The sequence below is a fragment of the Gorilla gorilla genome, chromosome 16 (genome assembly GCF_029281585.2).
Source record: "Gorilla gorilla gorilla isolate KB3781 chromosome 16, NHGRI_mGorGor1-v2.1_pri, whole genome shotgun sequence".
Lineage (NCBI taxonomy): Eukaryota > Metazoa > Chordata > Mammalia > Primates > Hominidae > Gorilla > Gorilla gorilla.
Genome location: NC_073240.2, coordinates 41,522,658 through 41,543,189, shown reverse-complemented (window position 1 = coordinate 41,543,189; position 20,532 = coordinate 41,522,658). Strand labels below are relative to the sequence as shown.

The 20,532-nt window shown below is 46.8% G+C and overlaps 1 protein-coding gene across 2 annotated transcripts; it reads left to right on the top strand.

Annotated features, from left to right (window-relative positions):
- Positions 1-5,041: 5,041 nt before the first annotated feature.
- PPP1R14D (protein phosphatase 1 regulatory inhibitor subunit 14D) lies at positions 5,042-20,228 on the top strand. 2 transcript variants are annotated; one of them, XM_063698476.1, is made up of 5 exons: positions 5,090-5,363; positions 18,233-18,348; positions 19,332-19,415; positions 19,591-19,623; positions 19,821-19,935. In XM_063698476.1, the coding sequence occupies exons 1-5, from the start codon at positions 5,109-5,111 to the stop codon at positions 19,933-19,935; spliced, it is 603 nt and encodes a 200-aa protein (XP_063554546.1). In that variant the 5' UTR covers positions 5,090-5,108. The 2 variants fall into 2 exon arrangements, with proteins under 2 accessions (XP_055219372.1, XP_063554546.1); XM_055363397.2 differs by lacking the exon at positions 18,233-18,348 and having other exon boundaries at positions 5,042-5,363; positions 19,821-20,228.
- Positions 20,229-20,532: the final 304 nt, after the last annotated feature.

Sequence of the window (20,532 nt, the reverse complement as noted above, 5' to 3'; positions counted from 1 at the left end):
TGGTCTCGAACTCCCGACCTCGGCCTCTCAATGTGCTGGGATTACAAGTGTGAGCCACCGTGCCTGTCCATGTTTTAGAAAATTTAGAAAAGTTTCTAAATAAACATGTTTTTCTTCTATAATAAAGTTTTTTGTTCGTTTGTTTTTGTTTTTGTTTTTGTTTTTTTTGAGAGAGCGTCTCGCTCTGTCCCCCAGGCTAGAGTGCAGTGGCGCAATCGGCTTACTGCAAGCTCCGCCTCCCGAGTTCATGCCATTCTCCTGCCTCAGCCTCCTGAGTAGCTGGGACTACAGGTGCCCGCCAACATGCCCGGCTAATTTTTTGTATTTTTAGTAGAGATGGGGTTTCACCGTGTTAGCCAGGATGGTCTCGATCTCCTGACCTCATGATCTGCCCATCTGGGCCTCCCAAAGTGCTGGGATTACAGGAGTGAGCCACTGTGCCCGGCTATAATAAAGTTTTTAATAAAAGAAAAGACATTTAAAAAGAGCAGCCTGGTTCTGCTGGAGTCTGCCTGCTGCCCATTTTATCTCAGCACTGGACCTGGCCCAAGCCAGGAGAGCAGGCAGGCACCTTTCTCCCTGCCCAGGCCCCCGCCCTCTTTTTCTACCCTGATGTGGCTGTGTGCTCCTGGTGGCTTTTATCTCTTATCTCATCTTGGATCTTGAGCTCCCTTATCTTTGGGCAAAGTTACTGATGAATGGTGGTACCAATAGGCCAGAGAGGAGATGTGGGTCAGTGCTAAGTTGGAAGGATATAATAAGGAGCCTCTTGCTATAAATAATGGACATCACTCATTAGTGTGCCATCAAGCTTCATGGTATCCACGCTGCCTGCTCATATAGAATCTTATCAACCCCCAGTTTACGAATGAAACATGTTTTTTTTTTTGTTTGCTTTGTTTTTCGTTTTTTGGTTTTTTTTTTTTTTTTTTTTTTGAGATGGAGTTTTGCTCTTGTTGCCCAGGCTGGAGTGCAATGGCGCGATCTCGGCTCACCGCAACCTCCGCCTCCCAGGTTCAAGCGATTCTCCTGCCTCAGCCTCCCTAGTAGCTGGGATTACAGGCATGTGCCACCACGCCCGGCTAATTTTGTATTTTTAGTAGAGACGGGGTTTCTCCATGTTGGTGAGGCTGGTCTCGAACTCCTGACTTCAGGTGATCCGCCCGACTCAGCCTCCCAAAGTGCAGGGATTACAGGCATGAGCCACCGCGCCCAGTCTGAAACATGTTCACAGAGGCTGCATGCATGCATCTGTCTGTCCCTGTGTAGGCTTTCATAAAGTTTGCATGTTTGTGTGTCCCCAGCCCATTACCAGTCAATATCTGTTAAACGTTACCTCCTAAATAGCTGTCCAATTTGCCTGCTTCTTGCCATTGACAGCACTACCTCCCCTACTAGCTTTACTGCAATGGCCTTCTAGCTGGCCTCCACCAGCCCTTCTGTGCCCTCTGATTGTCTTTCTGTGCAACAGCCATGGTGATTGTTTGGAAGTTTAAATCTGAACATGTCAATTTGCCCAAGCACCATTGCTTAAGACTCTTCAGTGACTGCCCAATGCCCTTAAGATGGAGACAAAATTCCTCAACGTGGCTTACAGGGCCCTGCCTGAGTACCTCAACCCATTCTCCTGCCTCACTTTTCCCTCTCTCCTCCCTCTGTTCCAGCCCCATTGACCCTCTTAGTCCCTTGTACTCACCATCTCCCTTCTGCCACAGGGCCTTTGCATGTCCTCTGCATTCTGCCAGGCCCATCCCTGCTGGCTCCTAGGCCAGTTTAACTTCTACTCATCTGTCAGAACTCAGTCCAGATGTTATCACTTTCCAGGTTACACCTCCATTAGACATTTATATAGCACCTCCTACTTTTCTTCAAATCACTAAATGAAATTGCAATTTTACATTTATTTGATGAATTGATTATTGTTTGTTTATTTTCACACTAGACTATAAGTTCCTTCCATGAAGGCAGGGACTGTGTCTCTTTTGTTCTTCTTTGTTTGTTTTTTGTTTTGTTTGTTTTTTGTTGTTGTCGTTGTTATTTTTTGGGGTTTTTTTGAGACAGAGTTTCGCTCTTGTTGCCCAGGCTGGAGTGTAATGGCACGATCTCAGCTCACTGCAACCTCCGTCTCCTGGGTTCAAGCAATTCTCTTGCCTCAGCCTCCCAAGTAGCTGGGATTACAGGCGCCCACCACCACGCTCAGCTAACTTTTTGTATTTTTAGCAGAGATGAGGTTTCACCATGTTGACCAGGCTGGTCTGAAACTCCTGACCTCAGGTGATCCACCCACCTCAGCCTCCCAAACTGTTGGGATTACAGGTGCGAGCCACCGCGCCTGCCCTTTGTTTAGTTTTTATAGAGACAAGGTCTCACTATGTTGATCAGGCTGGCCTTGAACTCCTGACTTCAAGCAATCTTCTCGCCTCAGCCTCCCAAAGTGCTGGGATCACAGGTGTGACCCACCGTGCCCATCCTGTGGCTCTTGAATAACCACTGAGCATAATGTTTGGCCTACCAGGGGAGCTCATAAAATCTTTAAATGAGTGAGTAAATAAATGAACAAAACACAGTGACTCTTCTCATCTAGTTTCTTTTCCCGAAAGGGCTCTCAAACCCTTCAGAAGATAGGAAACAGAAGAGGCAGGGAACTATCGTAATAATGCCTCCTGGCCACAGAGTGTTAGTGACAGCTGAGTCGACAAGATGCATCCTAGAGGCCCCCCTCCTCCTGCTCAGGAAGAGAGCCACACTGATGAAAGCCCAGGCATTGGCCACCAGAGCCTCGCCAGGAGGGCAGGGAGAGTGGGGAGGTAAATGAAGGACAGGAATGAATGTCTACTGACAGGGACTCTGTTTCAGATACCATGCTAAATGTTCACATGCATCATCTCATTTTATCTTCCCAACAAGCCCAGTCTGCAGATGTGAAAACAGGCTATGAAACTTGGCCAAGGATTATAAAACCAATGCAGGGCAAAGCTGAGTTGAACTCAGATTGTCAGCCTTCCTCCAAAGCCTGGGCTTTTCCTGGCTGCCATCTTAGCTTCCAGCCACTCAAACACCTCCCTTACCTTCTTAAGTGAGGGCCTAAAATTTCATCATTAAACTGTCATCCATTCGCCTTTTTCCTTTTTTGAGACAGGGTCTTGCTCTGTCGCCCATGCTTAAGTGCAGTGTTGCCATTGTAGCTCACTGTAGCCTTGAACTCCTGGGCTGAAGTGATTTTCCCACCTTCCAAGCAGCTAGGATGACAGGTGTGCACCACCATATCTGAGTAATCTTGCTTTTCATTTTTTACTTTTTTTTTTTTGATACGGGGTCTTGCTCTGTCACCCAGGCTGGAGTGCAGTGGCACGATCTCGGCTCACTGCAACCTCCGCCTCCTGGGCCCAGGCGATTCTCCTGCCTCAGCCTCCTGAATAGCTGGGGCTACAGACGTGTGCCACCACGCCCGGCTAATTTTTGTATTTTTAGTAGAGACAGGGTTTTGCCATGTTGGCCAGGCTGATCTCAAACTCCTGACCTCAAGTCATCTCTCCGCCTCAGCCTCCCAAAGTGCTGGGATTACAGGCATGAGCCACCGTGCCTGGCCCATTGTTTACATTTTTTAATGGAGACAAGATCTCACTGTGTTGCCCGGACTGGTCTTGAACTACTGGCCTCAAGCAATCTTCCCGCCTGGGTCTCCCAAATCAGCTAATTTTTTGTATTATTATTATTATTATTATTTTTGGTAGAGAGAGAATTTCACCATGTTGCCCAGGCTGGTCTTGAACTCCTGAGCTCAAGCAATCCACATGCCTCGGCCTCCCAGAGTGCTGGGATTACAGGCGTGAGCCACCATGCCTGGCCCCATTTTAAAAAAATTACAGGCTGGGCACGGTGGCTCACTCCAGTAATCCCACCACTTTGGGAGGCCGAGGCGGGTGGATCATGAGGTCAGGCATTTGAGACCAGCCTGGGCAACATAGTGAAACCTCGTCTCTACTAAAAATACAAAAAATTATCCGGGCATGGTGGTGGGCGCCTGTAATCCCAGCTTCTTGGGAGGCTGAGGCAGGAGAATTGCTTGAACTTGGGAGGCGGATGTTGCAGTGAGCCAAGATCGCAGCATTGCCCCCCAGCCTGGGTGACAGTGCGAGACTCCATCTCAAAAAAAAAAAAAAAAAATTACAGTGTTCTTCTGTCACTTTTTTTTTTTTAAGTTTAAAAATTTTCATTACAAAAGACTAAACAAAAATACCCTGCCTTAGAATGCAAGTATGTATGCCTGGAAGTATTAGTCCCTGACACCTGTGTATAAGTTAGGTTTGCAGGTTTCCTCTGTGTCAGCAAATACATGAATCGGGGGAGGGTCACGTGGTAATAAACATGGCTTCCGAAGCAGTTGCCTCAGGGGAGCGGGCATGGTAGACAAGTCTTGATAAATTTGCCTTTACAAGCAGGTAAACTGCCTTTATAGGCCAGGCTGATAGCAGTTTACATTCGGACACACCCAGACACTGGGGGCACTGGTCCTACGGGAGCCATCGATAACTGACCTCCAACTCTATCTACCAGCTGGGGCTCTGCCCCCAGTAGTGCTACGCTCTGAGTAAGAATCCCTGCCAGCCAGGGACCCTGCTTCTGCGGAATCTGACCACAGCTTCTCAGAGCCCAGAGTGGATCCAGCCCCAGGAAGGTGGGATACAGAGGGATCTCAGGTGAGAACGACTCAGGTCCCATTCCAGAGCTGGCCATAGAGCAGCGATTGGAGCCCTGTACCCTTCAGGACCCCAGCGCCCCTTCCTCCTCCCTGGGCATGGCAGGCTCTTGACCTTTGCTCATCTGCAGTTTATGCCACTTTGGGCCCTAGAAGCTGCAGAAAGGGAGGCTGGGGCATGGCTCTGGAGTGCCACTCACTGGCTGGCAGTGAGGAGCCAGGAGACTGGCATTCCCAGCACCAAAGTCCTATTGATCTTTACCCTTGCCCCTCCCTGGGAGCCTTGGCCCTCCTCCTGCCTTCATTTCTTCTCTGCTGGCCTCTTCTGTTCTCTGTCTCCTCACTTCCCTCTGTGGCTCTGCTCTGAACTGGCGGTTTTTCCCAGTTCCTTGCCCAGACCAATCCTTCCATGCTGTCTTCAAGCCCTGCTTCCTGCACATCTCCCAGCCCAGACGGGGAGAACCCATGTAAGAAGGTCCACTGGGCTTCTGGGAGGAGAAGGACATCATCCACAGACTCAGAGTCCAAGTCCCACCCGGACTCCTCCAAGATACCCAGGTCCCGGAGACCCAGCCGCCTGACAGTGAAGTATGACCGGGGCCAGCTCCAGCGCTGGCTGGAGATGGAGCAATGGGTGGATGCTCAAGTTCAGGAGCTCTTCCAGGTGGGTAGCACAGCGGATAGTGGGAGGAGATGGGAGCCTGGGGCCCACCCAGGGCACTGAGACCTTCACAGGAGCTGGAGGGCTGATGTGTGGTGCTTCCGTGAAGAGAAAGCTTTTGTAACTGATGAAAGAAAGAAGCATCGGTTTGAAGTCCAGAAGTCTGCCTCCCTCTAGGCTTGTCTGTGCCTCTAATGCTCTTTGTGATCTGGGGAAGGTCTTTTAACATCCCTAATCTATAATAGGGCTGTTAGTGCCTGTCGTATCCCCTTTATAGGACTTTCTGAGGCTCAAATGAGACAATAGAAGGGAAAATGCTTGGTCACACTATGTTTCAAAATTTTATATCTTTATTTACTCCCATGCTCAATGCACATACATGTCCGGAGCTACATTTTCGTTTCTTTTCTTTTTCTTTGTTTCTTTCTTTCTTTTTTTTGTTTTTTTTGTTTGTTTGTTTGTTTTTGAGAAAAAGTCTTGCCCTGTTGCACAGGCTGGAATGCAGTAGTGCAATCTCAGCTCACTGCTCTGCCTGCTGGGTTCAAGCCATCCTCCCACTTCAGCCTCCTGAGTAGCTGGGACTACAGGTGCGCACCACCACGCCTGGCAAATTTTTTTGTATTTTTTTTTGTAGAGACGGCTTTTCACCATGTTGCCCAGGCTGGTCTTAAACTCCTTGGCTCAAACAGTCTGCCTGCCTCGGCCTCTCAAAGTGCTGGGATTACAGGTGTGCACCACCATGCCCAGCCTAGAGCTACATTTTCCAATTCTGTAGCCATCAGCCATGTGTAGCTGTTTGACTTTAAATGAGTTATAATTAAATAAAATTATTCAGTTCCCCAGTCACATGGGCCACATTTCTTTTTTCTTTTGCCTTTTTTTGAGACAGAGTCTTACTCTGTAACCCAGCCTGGAGTGCAATGCCGTGATCTTGGCTCACTGCAACCTCCGCCTCCCAAGTTCAAGCGATTCTCCTGCCTCAGCCTCCCGAGTAGCTGGGATTACAGGCATGCGCCACTGTGCCCGACTAATTTTGTATTTTTAGTAGAGACGGGGTTTCTCCATGTTGGTCAGGCTGGTCTCGAACTGTCGACCTCAGGTGATCTGCCCACCTCAGCCTCCCAAAGTGCTGGGATTACAGGCATGAGCCACCGCACCCAGCCAACATGGGCCACATCTCAAGTGTTAAATAGCCCCATGTGGCTAGTGACTACTATGTTGTCAGCACAAATATAGAATATTTTCGTTATTTCAGAATGGACGGTGCGGGACTATAATGTTAAGAGTAACCAAAGTTGAGTGCCAATACCAGGACCTAAGCAATCTTTGACCCTGGCTCTGACTAACACTCTTCAACCCCACTCTGGGAAGAGGACATGTCTTGGTCCCTGGTCACTGGAAATGGCACTTTCTTACTTATATACCTTTAAACCTGGATTCTAGAGAGGTAACAACTGCTGTTCCAGTAATAAGAATAACATTCTGAACACAACTACGTGCTAGGCTCAATGCCAGGCACTGACATGCATTCTTTCATTTAATCCTCCCCACAGCTCCATTAAGCAGGTAGTTTTTCTTTTTTTATAGAGATGAGATCTTGCTATGTTGCCCAGGTTGGTCTTGAACTCCTGGGCTCGAACGATCCTCCAATCTTGGCTTCTCAAAATGCTGGGATTACAGGTGTGAGCCACCATGCCTGGCCAGCAGGTACTGCTTTACAGCTGAGGGAATGGAGGTTTACAGATGTTGAGTGACTTGCCCAAGGTCACACAACTAGGAAACCTTGGGACCAGGTGTGGAGCCTGGCCACTTATTTGAACAGCCAATGGTTCTCCACACTTGAAATACTTAAGAAAAAAAACAGATGCCCTGGCTCCTCCTCAACTGAATTTAAATCTACTACAGTGGAGTCCAGATACTGGGCATTTTTTATAAGCTCCACAGTTGGTTCTAATGTGTGGCTGGGCTGAGAACCATACGCCAAGCTAGCCAGGAGTTCAAAATATGTTGTCCTTGTTTCTCTTTCTTGTTGACTCAGATCCTATCTTTTTGGGGCAGCAGGGCCCTATAATTCCTGTGGGTAAGGGTTATCAGCAGTCCTAGGGTTGCAGGTGGTGAAGAATGATTGATGTGACCCAGTCTATCTCGAAACCAACTGGGTCATGTGTCAGTTTGGTCAAGGTGTTGACCAAAGATGCAGCATCCCAAGCATCTACCTCCCAAGCCCACTCACTGAGGGTAGGGAGACCCCTTGGAGCTGGGAGGCAAACTGTCTTGGCCTGTGTCTGCTCTGACCTCGCAGGACATATCCACTGCTCTTCCCTAATTCCAGCACTCTCCACTGGATCAGTTTCAATTTCAGATTGTTTATTGTGCACTTGCATACAGTCTCAAATTTCTGACACTCCGGGGCAAATCCTTCCAGACGTCAAAGAAAGAACCTTGTTTTGCAAGATGAAAGTGGAGGGCTGGAGGCTGTACAGTAATAAGCCTGTAACACAGAAAGCAAGACATGTGGAAGGAGCGTTCTCAGGCAATGACTGGAATAAAATGCCTGGCCTGTGATTGCCATGGTAATTGTCCAAAGGTGCCAGGTGGCAGTTTCTCTCCCAATCCCTGCTCTTTTCAGCAGGAAGCAGTTAAGTGGCTGGGGAAGCCCCAGGTGGTTGGTCATCTTGGGCAGAGGTCAAGACAGCACAGTCTCCAGCCTTACTCTGCTCCATTCCAGTTTACGGAGAGCCCCTGCCCACCCACCAGGGCTCTACCCCAGATACCCACCTTAGACAGCAGCAGTGGGAAAGCATCTAAGGATACAACACTCTACTTGTTTAATATCTTGGGACCAACCTTCATTTGTTGGAGGGACCTACCTCTTCTCCCTGGATGTGCAGCCCGGTGTGGGGTCTTCAGAGGAACCAAGTCTGGGGACGCAGACTTGGGGTCCTAGAGCTCCTGTTGTCCGGAGGTAGAGCATGATTTGCCTTCTAAGCAGGGACTTAAACACACATGAGTTTCTTCTGTTTTATGGAGACCCTTGCCCAACATGCACCCCTTTTGTTACCATCCCCTCTATTTCTTTTTTTTTTTTTTTTTGAGACAGAGTTTCACTCTTGTTGCCCAGGCTGGAGTACAATGGCATGACCTTGGCTCACTGCAACCTCCGCCTCCCAGGTTCAAGTGATTCTCCTGCCTCAGCTTTTCAAGTAGCTGGGATTACAGGCGCCGACCACCACACCTGGCTAATTTTTTGTATTTTTAGTAGAGATGAGGTTTCACCATGTTGGCCAGTCTGGTCTCAAACTACTGACTTCAGGTGACCCACCCGCCTCAGCCTCCCAAAGTGCTGGGATTACAGGAATGAGCCACCGCGCCTGGCCTGGTATCCCCCATTTCTTGTCACTTTAGAGCCAAACTCCTTAAAGGACTTGTCCACACTCACAGCCTTATTTACTTTTTCCCTGCCTGTCATCACTCAGTCCACTGGAATCCAGCTTCTGTTTCCACCACTCTTTTGAGAGCTCTGGCCAAGGTCACCAGTCACTGCCTTGGGGGTAAATCTAATCTTCACATTAGCAAGGGACACTGTTGACCATCCCAGAGTTTTGAAACATTCCTTTCCTGTAGCTTCCTTTTTGATATAGTAACATTTTAATTCTATTAATTAGAATTTAATAATTCTATTAAACTTTTGACTTAAAAAAAGTATTGTCAGCTGGGCACAGTGGCTCATGTCTGTGATCCCAGCACTTTGGGAGGCTGAGGTGGGCAAATTGCCTGAGTCCAAGAGTTCGAGATTAGCATAGGTAATATGGTGAAACCCTGTCCAAAAAAATACAAAAAATTAGCAGGGTGTGGTGGTGCGTGCCTGTGGTTCCAACCACTTGGGAGGCTGAGGAGGGAGGATTGCTTGAGCCTGGGAGGTCAAGGCTGCAGTAAGCCATGATCGTGCCACCGCACTCCAGCCTGGGTGACAAAGCAAGACCCTATCTCAAAAAAAAAAAAAAAAAAAAGTATTGTCAATGAATGTGTGAAACAAACATTTGTGTTTAACTTGGTTGCCTCTATAAAAAAAGGAAAAAAAATTGTTGGTTCATCTGAGCCTTATTTAATTGCTGGTCACCCTAGTGGAGAGGTCAGGAGTAAGGACCCTGGGTATGGAAAGGAAGTAAGAAAGGGAGTCAAATCAGGCAGCAGCTTCCAGGAAACCACCCTACATGACATAGAGTCACACGTCTCACACTTGTTCATCTCAGTAGGGGTTGTTTTATATACCTGCTTATGTTCTGAGAGTTCAAAAATTATTTGAGGGCAAGAGTATTTGGACTGTGATATGAGCCCATATTCTCAACACCAGGTTGCCTTAGTAGTCCTTATTTTTTTTTTTTAATAGAGATGGAGTCTTGCTATGTTGTTCAGGCTTGTCTTTAACTCCTGGGCTCAAGCAATCTTCCCACCTTGGCCTCCCAAAGTGCTGGGATTACAGGGGTAAGCCACTGCACCCCAGTGGCAGTCTTGTACTCAGTAATACACATACCTTATATTCAATATATAGTAATGCCCTGCTTAACCACAGGGATACATTCTGTGAAATGCTACATTGTTAAGCAATTTCATCATTGTGCAAACATCATAGAGTGTATGTACACAGACCTAGATGGTATAGCCTACCACACATGTAGGCTATATGGTGTAGCTATTATTCCTAGGCTACAAACCTGTACAGCAGTTTACTGTACTGAATACTGTAGGCAGCTGTAATATAATGCTAAGTATTTATATATCTAAACATAGAAAAGGTATAGTAAAAATATGGTAGAAAAGATTTTAAATGGCACAACTATATAGGTCACTTACTATGAATGGAGCTTGCAGGACTGGAAGTTGTTCTGGGTGAGTCAGTGAGTGAATGGTGAGTGAATGTGAGGGCCTAGGACATTACTGTAGATTTTATAAACACTGTACATGTAGGCTGCACTAAATTCTTTTTTTCCTGCTGGGTACAGTGGCTCATAACTGTAATCCCAGCACTTGAGAGGCCAAGGCAGGAGGATTGCTTGAGCCCAGGAGCTCAGGACCAGCCTGGGCAACATAGTGGGACCCCACTCTACAAAAAAATTTTTAAAAATTAGCCAGGGGCCAGGTGCAGTGGCTCATGCTTGTAATCCCAGCACTTTGGGAGGCCGAAGTGGACGGATCACCTGAGGTCAGGAGTTAGAGACCAGCCTGGCCAACATGGTGAAATCCCGTCTCTACTAAAAATACAAAATTAGCCAGGCATGGTGGTGGCCACCTGTAATCCCAGCTGCTTGGGAGGCTGAGGCAGGAGAATTGCTTGAACCCAGGAGACAGAGGTTGCAGTAAGCCAAGATTGCACCATTGCACTCCAGCCTGGGCGACAAGAGCGAAACTCTGTAAAAAAAAAAAAAAATTAGCCGGATGTGGTGGTGTGCACCTGTAGTCCCAGCTACTTGAGAGGCTGAGGTAGGAGGATTGCTTGAGCCCGGGAGGTTGAGGCTGCAGTGAGCCATGATTGTGCCACTGCACTGCAGCCTGGGTGACAGAATGAGACCCTATCTCAAAAACAAAAACAAAAACTCCACAAAACAACAACAACAACAAAACATCTTTTTAAGTTTTAAAAAAACTGGTCTTGAGGCCAGGCATGGTGGCTCACGCCTGTAATCCCAGCACTTTGGGAGGCCAAGGCGGGTGGATCACCTGAGGTTGGGAGTTTGAGACCAGCCTCACCAACATGGCAAAACCCTGTCTCTACTAAAAAAATACAAAAATTAGCAGGACATGGTGGTAGGCACCCGTAATCCCAGCATCTCGGGAGGCTGAGGCAGGAGAATCACTTGAACCCAGGAGGCAGAGTTTGCAGTGAGCTGAGATCACGCCATTGCACTCCAGCCTGGGCAACAAGAGTGAAACTCCATCTCAAAAAAAAAAAAAGAATCTGATCTTGAACTCCTGACCTCAAGTGATCCTCCTGCCTTGGCCTTTCAAAGTGTTGGGATTATAGGCATGAATCACCATAACCAGCTGCTACGCTAAATTTATAAAAATATGTTTTTCTTTCTTTTTTTTTTTTAGAGACAAGGTCTCACTATGTTTCCCAGGCTGGTCTCGAACTTTTGGGCTCAAGCAATCTGCCTGCCTTGACCTCCCAAAGTACTGGGATTACAGGAATGAGCCACTGTGCCCAGCCTATAAAATTTTTTTTTCTTTCTTCAGTAATAAGCTAACTTCAGATTACTGTAACTTTTTTACATTATAAACTTAAATTTTTTTTTTTTTAAATAGAGATGGGGTCTGCCATGTTGCCCAGGCTGGTCTCGAACTCCTGGACTCAAGCAATCCTCCCACCTCAGCCTTCCAAAGTGCTGGGATTACAGGTGTGAGCCGCTACACCTGGCCCTAAACTTTTTAATTTTTTAACTTTTTGACTCTTTTGTAATAACACTTAGTCTAAAACACAAACACATTTTACAGTTGTACAGAAATATTTTCTTTCTTTATATGCCTATTCTACAAGCTTCTTTTTTTAGACAGGGTCTCACTTTGTTACCCAGGCTGGAGTGCAGTGGCACGAATATGGCTCACTGCAGCCTCGACCTCTCCTGGGTTCCAGTGATTCTCCTACCTCAGCCTCCCAAATAGCTGGAACTACAGGCGCACACCCACCACGCCTGGCTAATTTTTGTACGTTTTGTAGAGATGGGGTTTCACCATGTTGACCAGGCTGGAGCTTTGTTCTATTTTTTACATTTTTTATTTTTTTTTAACTTTTTTAACTTTTTTTTTTTAACCGAATACATAAGCACACACATTAGCCTCAATAGGGTCAGGATCATCCATATCACTATCTTCCACCTCCACTTCTTGTGCCACTGGAAGGTCTTTAGGGGCAATAACAGGCATTGCAGCTGTCATCTCCAACAGTGCCTTCTTCTGGAATACCTCCTGAGGAATCTCCCTAAGACTGTTTTACAGTAACTTTTTTGTTTGTTTAATGAGTAGAAGGAGAACACCCTAAAATAATGATAAAAAGTATAGTAAATACATAAACTAATATAGTTATTTATTATCATTATATGTATTCTGTACTGTGCGTAATTGTATGTGCTATACATTTATACAACTGCAGTACTGTAGATTTGTTTACACCAGCATCACAAATATGTAACTAATGCCTTGCATTATGACATTATGATGGCTACAATGTCACAAGGCAATAGGAAATTTTCAGCTCCATTATAATCTCCTTTTTTTTTTTTTTTTTTTTTTTTGAGACAGAGTTTTGCTCCGTCACCAGGCTGGAGTGCAGTGGTGTGATCTCAGTTCACTGCAACCTCTGCCTCCCAGGTTCAAGCGCTTCTCCTGCCTCAGCCTCCTGAGTAGCTGGGATTACAGGCACGTGTCACCACACTAGGCTTATTTTTGTATTTTTAGTAGAGACAGAGTTTCCTCATGTTGGCCAGGCTGGTCTCAAACTCCCGACCTCAGGTGATCCGCCTGCCTTGGCCTCCCAGAGTGCTGGGATTACAGGTGTGAGCCACTGCTCCCGGCCTCCATTATTATTATTATTATTTTCGAGACAGATTCTGGCCCTTTGACCCAGGCTGGAGTGCAGTGGCTTGATCTTGGCTCATTGCAACCTCCACCTCCTGGGCTCAAGCCAGCCTCCCACCTCAGCCTTCCAAGTAGCTGGGAGCACAGGCACAGGCCACCACACCCGGGTAATTTTTTCATTTTTTGTAGAGACGGGATTACATCATGTTTCCCTGGCTGGTCTCAAACTCCTGAGCTCAAGTGATCCACCCGCCTTGGCCTCTGAAAGTGTTGGGATTACAGGCGTGAGCCACCGAGCCCGACCCCATTATAACGTTATGGGATTACCATTGTATATGTGGTTAGTTATTGACTGAAACATCGTTATGTGGCACATGACTATGTATATATTGAATATCAAAAGTGATATAATGATGGTTTGGGGGGCAGGACTGATACTTTTTTATTTTTTATTATTAATTCATATATATATGTGTGTGTGTGTGTGTGTGTGTGTGTGGAGAGACGAGGTCTGCCTATGTTGCCCAGACTGGTCTTGAACTCCTGAACTTAAAGAATCCTCCAACCTCAGCCTCCCAAAGTTCTGGGTTTACAGGCATAAGCCACTGCACCTGACCAAGACTGATACTTTTTTAAAGGCAAAGTTCTAATCATTAGAGTGTTTTTTGTTTGTTTGTTTTTGAGACAGAGTCTCACTTTATCGCCCACGCTGGAGTGCAGTGGTACGATCTCGGCTCACCGCAACCTCCGCCTCCCAGGTTTGACTGATTCTCCTGCCTCAGCCTCCCCAGTAGCTGGGGTTACAGGCATGCACCACCACACCTGGCTAATTTTTGTATTTTTAGTAGAGATGGGGTTTCGCCATGGTGGCCAGTCTGGTCTCAAACTGCTGACCTCAGGTGATCCGCCTGCCTCAGCCTCCCAAAGTGCTGGGATTACAGGCATGAGCCACCACGCCCGGCCTAGAGTTTATCTTTATTATAATGCCCACTCACACCCTCTGAGATTCCAGTTACAGATGTTAGACCACTTGATATCCATAGGTCACTGAAGTTCTTTTCTATTCTGTCCTCCCCCACTACTCTGCCCACCCAGGTTTTTTTTTAATCTGTGCTTCATTTTGGCTCATTTCATTTGCTATATCTTCAACTGACCTTTTTTTTTTCCCCACAGTGTTAAACATGCTGTTAATTCTATCCAGTAAGGTTTACATTTAAAATATGCAATTTTTCTTCTCTAGGTGCTCCATTTGGTTTTGTTTGTTTGTTTGTTTTGAGACAGACTCTCACTCTGTCACCCAGGCTGGGGTGCAAATGGTATGATCTCAGCTCACTGCAACCTCTGCCTCCCTGGTTCAAGCAATTCTCCTGCCTTAGCCTCCTGAGTAGCTGGGATTACAGGCATGCGCACCATGTCCGGCTAATTTTTGTATTTTTAGTAGAGATGGGGTTTCACCATGTTAGCCAGGCTGGTCTCGAACCCCTGACCTCAGGTGATCCCCACCTCGGCCTCCGAAGTGCTAGGATTACAGGCGTGAGCCACGGCACCCGGCCTGGTTCTTTTTTTTTTCTTCTTCTTTTTTTAATGGAGAAGAGTTCTTGCTATGTTGCTCAGGCTGGTCTCAAACTCCTGGCCTCAAGCACTCTCCTGTCTTAGCCCCCACCAAAGTGCCAAGATTAAGGCATGAGCCACTGTGCCTGGCTGGTTCTTTTATTTCTTTATTTATTTATATTTTTATTTTATTTTGAGACAGAGTCTTGCTCTGTCACCCTGGCTGGAGGGCAGTGGCATGATCTTGGCTCACTGCAACCTCCACCTCCCGGGTTCAAGCCATTCTGCTGCCTCAGCCTCCCGAGTAACTGGAATTACAGGTGTACGCCAGAACACCTGGCTAAATTTTTGTATTTTTAGTAGAGACGGTGTTCACCATTTTGGCCAGGCTGGTCTCAAACTCTCAAACTCCTGACCTCAAGTGAGCCGCCCATCTCAGCCTCCCAAAGTGCTGGGATTATAGGTGTGAGCCACTGTACCTGGCCTGATTCTTTCTTTTATCTTCTGTATCTCTCATTACTGTGTTTATATTTTCCTTGTCTGCTAATTCTATCATTTATGTCTTTTCTGGCTCTGCTTTTTAAGTTTTTTAATCTAGGCCAGGCTCGGTGGCTCACGCCTGTAATCCCAACACTTTGGGTGGCTGAGGTGGGTGGATCACCTGAGGTCAGGAGGTAGAGACCAGCCTGGTCAACATGGTAAAACCCCATCTCTACTAAAAATACAAAAACTAGCCAGGCATGGTGGCAAGCACCTATAATCTCAGCTACTTGGGAGGCTGAGGCAGGAGAATTGCTTCAACCTGGGAGGCAGAGGTTGCAGTAAGCCGAGATCGCACCACTGCACTCCAGCCTGGGTGACAGAGCGAGACCCTGTCAGCAAAAAAAAAGGGCCGGGCACAGTGGCTCATGCCTGTAATCCCAGCACTTTGGGAGGCCGAGGCGGGCAGATCACCCGAGGTCAGGAGTTCGAGACCAGCCTGACCAACATGGAGAAACCCCATCTCTACTAAAAATACAAAATTAGCCAGGCGTGGTGGCGCATGCCTATAATCCCAGCTACTCGGGAGGCTGAGGCAGGAGAATCGCTTGAACCCGGGAGGCAGAGGTTGCGGTGAGCCGAGATCATGCCATTGCACTCCAGCCTGGGCAACAAGAGCAAAACTCCATCTCAAAAAAAAAAAAAAAATAGCAATATACACTGGAAAATACCATTAGACTCAACTATATAAACACATACATGTATTTCCCCAACAGTACCCCTCCAGCACAATAGCTATTTCCATCATATGTGGAATCTAGGGTTAATCTGAATTCAATAAGTTAAAAAGAAAGAGTTCTTAAATCAGTAAGAAAAAAACTGAAAATCTCAACAGAAAAATGGATAACATATCAGTTCTTGAAGTGTGGTCTAGTGACCCATGGAGGTTCCTAAGAACTCTTTCGGAGGTTCCCAAGAACTCTTTCGGAGGTTCTGTGATTATTTTCATAATAACGGTAATTTTTTTTTTTTTTTTTGAGAAAGAGAGTCTTGCTTTGTCGCCCAGGTTGGAGTGCAGTGGCGTGATATTGGCTCACTTCCCAAATTCAAGCCATTCTCCTGCCTCAGCGTCCCAAGTAGCTGGGATTACAGGCACACGGCACCATACCTGGCTAATTTTTGTATTTTTAGTAGAGATGGAGGTTTCACCAAGTTGGCCAGGCTGGTCTCGAACTCCTGACCTCAAGTGATCCATCTGCCTCAGCCTCGCGCCTGGCCAATGCTAAGATTTTGTTTGCCTTTTTCAGTATGTTGACATTTGTGCTGATAATGCAAAAGCAACAGTGGCCCTTCACATGAATCAAGAAAGTGGCACTAAACTGTACTAGTAGTCGTGTTCTTCACTACTACATTGTTTTCACTTAAGAAAGTCCTCTTCATCTGTAAAATGGGTAAATGAAAAGATAACAGAAAGAATGTCCTTGTTGAAGCAGTAAAATATTAATTTTATTAATTATATTTGAGCTCACGTCCTTTTTTAATAGACCTATTTTTTAGAGCAGTTTTAGGTTCACAGACAAATTGAGCATAAGGTAAAAGACATTTCCCATATCTCCCTGCCCCCACATATGTATAGCTTCCCCCACTATCCCCCACCCAGCAGCAAGGTTATATATTATTTGTTACAATCAATGAATTTACATTGACACAACATTATCAACCAAAGTCCATGGTTTAAATTAGGCTTCACTGTTGGTGTTGTACATTCTATGGTTTTGGACAAATGTGCATGACATGTATCCACCGTTATAGTGTCATACAGAAGAGTTTCACTGTCCTGAGAATCCCCTGTGGTCTACTTGTCCCTCCTCCCTCTTACCCCTGTGGCAATCACTGATCTTTTTACTATCGCCATACTTTTTCCAGCAGGTCTTACTGTTGGGATCATAGAGTATTTAAGTTGGCTTCTTCATTTTTTTTTTTTTTTTTTGAGACAGGGTCTTTACTTTTTTGCCCAGGCTAGACTCCTTGGGACTATACAGGTGCATGCTACTGTGACTGGCTTCAAACTGGCTTATTTAACTGTCATATGCATTTTAGGTTCCTCGATGACTCTTCCTGGCTTGATAGCTCATTCATTTTCCCACTGAATAATATTCCATTCTCTGGACGTACCAGTTTGTTTATCCATTCACCTACTGAAGACTATCTTAGTTGCTTCCACGTTTTGGCAATTATGAATAAAGCTGCTATAGATCATCTGTGTGCATGTGTTTTTTTTTTTTTTTTTTTGGTTTTTCTTTTTTTTTTTTTTTGAGACGGAGTCTCGCTCTGTCGCCCAGGCTGGAGTGCAGTGGCGCCATCTTGGCTCACTGCAAGCTCTGCCTCCCGGGTTCACACCATTCTCCTGCCTCAGCCTCCCAAGTAGCTGGGACTACAGGCACCCACCACCACGCCCGGCTAATTTTTTGTATTTTTAGTAGAGACGGGGTTTCACTGTGTTAGCCAGGATGGTCTCAATCTCCTGACCTCGTGATCAGCCCGCCTCAGCCTCCCAAAGTGCTGGGATTACAGGCGTGAGCCACCGCGCCCAGCCATCTGTGTGCAGGTTTTTGTGTGAATGTGTTTTCATCTCATTCGGGTAAATACCAAGGGAGTGCAATTAATGGACTGCATGGTAAGAGTGTATTTAGGGCTGGGCATGGTGGCTTACGCCTGTAATCCCAGTGCTTTGGGAGGCAGAGGTGGGAGGATCACTTGAGACCAGGAGTTTGAGACCAGCCTGGACAACATATTGAGACTTCTGTCTCTATAAAAAATAAAAAATTAGCTGGGTGTGGTGGTGTGCACCTGTGATCCCAGCTACTTGGGGGGCTGAGGTGGGAGGATCCCTTGAGCCTGGGAGGTCAAGGCTGCAGTGAGCCTTGATCATGCCACTGCACTCCAGCCTGGGTGACAGAGCAATACTTTTGTCTCCAAAAAAAAAAAAAAAAAAAAAAAAGTTTAGTTTTGTAAGAAACCACCAAACTATCTTCCAAAGTAGCCATACCATTTTGCATTCCCACTAGCAATGAATGACATGAATGAATGAATGTTTTAATTTGCAATTCCCTAATGACATATGATGTTGAGCATCTTTTTATACACTCACTTTTCATTTATATATCTTATTTAGTGGGGTGTCTGTTCATATCTTTTGTCCATTTTTCAATTGTGTTGTTCATCTTCTTGTAATTTAATTTTTTTTTTTTTTTTTTTTTTTTGGACAGAGTCTTGCTCTGTCACCCAGGCTGGAGTGCAGTGGTGCGATCCATTCTCTGCAACTTCTGCCTCCCGGGTTCAATCAATTCTCCTGCCTCAGCTCCTGGAGTAGCTGGGATTACGGGTATGCACAACCACACCCAGCTAATTTTTGTATATTCAGTAGAGATGGGGTTTCACCACATTGGCCAGGCTGGTCTAGAACTCCTGACCTCAAATGATACACCCGCCTCGGCCTCCCAAAGTGCTGAGATTACAGGCATGAGCCACCGTGGCCAGCTTTTGTTTTAAGACAGAAACTCGCCCAGGCGGGCTGGAGTGCAGTGGCACGATCTCCGCTCACTGCAACCTCCACCTTCTGGTTGAAGCCATTCTCCTGCCTCAGCCTCCTGAATAGCTGGGATTACAGGCATGTGCCACCAGGCCCAGCTACTTTTTGCATTTTTAGTAGAGACAGGATTTCACCATGTTGGCCAGGCTGGTCTCGAACTCCTGACCTCAAATAATCCACCCACCTCAGCCTCCCAAAGTGCTGGGATTACAGGAGTGAGCCACTGTGCCTGGTCAATAATTCTTTGTATTTTTTGGGTAACAGTCCCTTATCAGATGTCTTTAATTTTTTTATTATTTTTATTTTTTTTGCGACGAAGTCTCCCTCTGTCACCCAGGATGGAGTACAGTGGCACAATCTCGGCTCACTACAACCTCTGCCTCCCAGGTTCTGGGTTCAAGTGATTCTCCTGCCTCAGCCTCCCAAGTAGCTGGGATTACAGGCGTCCACCACCATGCCCAGCTAATTTTCGTATTTTTAGTAGAGACAGGATTTCACCATGTTGGCCAGGCTGGTCTTAAACTCCTGACCTCAGGTGATCTGCCTGCCTCGGCCTCCCGAAGCGCTGGGATTACAGGCATGAGCCACTGCACCCAGCCAAAATATAGTATATGTTTAGTAAATTACTGTTGAATGGAAAACTGAATGGGTGTTCTGAGTGAGGAGAAAGTCTAACCATGGGAAATTGGAGAGAGGTGGGTTGAGTCCCTGACAGTAACCTTCATTCCAGCACCAGCTGGTCAGGCCCCTCTGAGACCCATGTGATTTCCAAATAGGATCAAGCAACCCCTTCTGAGCCTGAGATTGACCTGGAAGCTCTCATGGATCTATCTACAGAGGAGCAGAAGACTCAGCTGGAGGTAGGATGGGGGCTAGAAGCTGGCCTTGGGTCAGTGGGAACCCAGAAACCCAGGTTCTGCCTCCTTTGGTGGAGTGCAGAGAACCAATCCAGAGGTGAGAATTCTTGGGAGATTGGTGGGGACTTGCGGGAAAGTGCTGTGACTTGGGGCCCTGTCTGTGTTCTCTCCTATCTAGGCCATTCTCGGGAACTGCCCCCGCCCCACAGAGGTAAGGGATGTTCTGCTGGTCTGGGGTAAGAGGAGGCTCAATGGGGGAGGCAGCTAATGAGGAGTATTTGAAGGGAAGGCTTGGCTGTGGGTCCTTCTCCCTTCTCTGGGGAGTCAGGGGCAGGGGAAGATTGGGGAGGGCAGGGTGGGGGGTGAATTGTGACCCCAAGCCTGGTCTCACTCCTGTTTCTCCCTCAGGCTTTTATCTCTGAGCTGCTCAGTCAACTCAAGAAACTCCGGAGACTCAGCCGGCCTCAGAAATAAGCCTGAGAGACCATCTTTAGCAGCCTCAGCACTGCCAGGCCTGCCCTGAAACTCTAGATCCTGGCTAAGAGGGAAATAGCTCCTTGGGACACAAACAAGAAATGTGGACAAGGAGGGACATTTGCATACTCCTACTGTCTGTGTGGTCACAGTTTCTGTCAGCTGGGCTCTCTGGGAGAAAGCTGGCTGTTGTCCAATGCCTTCCTTGGCAGCCAAGTGGATAAAACCTTTAGGAGCCCCAGCTCAATGGAGTGTGGAACATATCTGTGCTGAGGGACAGGGGAGGGAGAGAATGAAGTGATACACAGGAAGGCCACAACCTAAGTCACTTGGCTGTGCCCACACACCTCATCCATCCATCCATCCATCCATCCATCCATCCATCCATCCATCCATAGGACTCGAGAATTCAAAGACGAAAGTCACAGCTCCACTTCAGAGAGATCACAATCTAGCAAGGCCTCGGGGCCAAGCAGACATTATCTGCCTAAGGTATACAGCCTCCTGGCATAACCAACAAGAGGGACGCCAATGGCAAAGACTAGTTTCAAATCCCAGAGAGGAAGTAACAGGAAAAACCTAGCTGGATCTGAGAGCCTCAGAAAAGGCTCCTCCAACCAAAAATGATGCAGGAGGTAGACCTCAG

Bases quoted from the DNA above. Each gene is read 5' to 3' on its own strand.
- PPP1R14D (XM_063698476.1), top strand. From the start codon at position 5,109: ATGCTGTCTTCAAGCCCTGCTTCCTGCACATCTCCCAGCCCAGACGGG. The intron at 5,364-18,232 runs GTGGGTAGCACA...TTTTTTGGACAG, and splicing joins AAGTTCAGGAGCTCTTCCAG to AGTCTTGCTCTGTCACCCAG. The intron at 19,624-19,820 runs GTAAGGGATGTT...TTTCTCCCTCAG, and splicing joins ACTGCCCCCGCCCCACAGAG to GCTTTTATCTCTGAGCTGCT.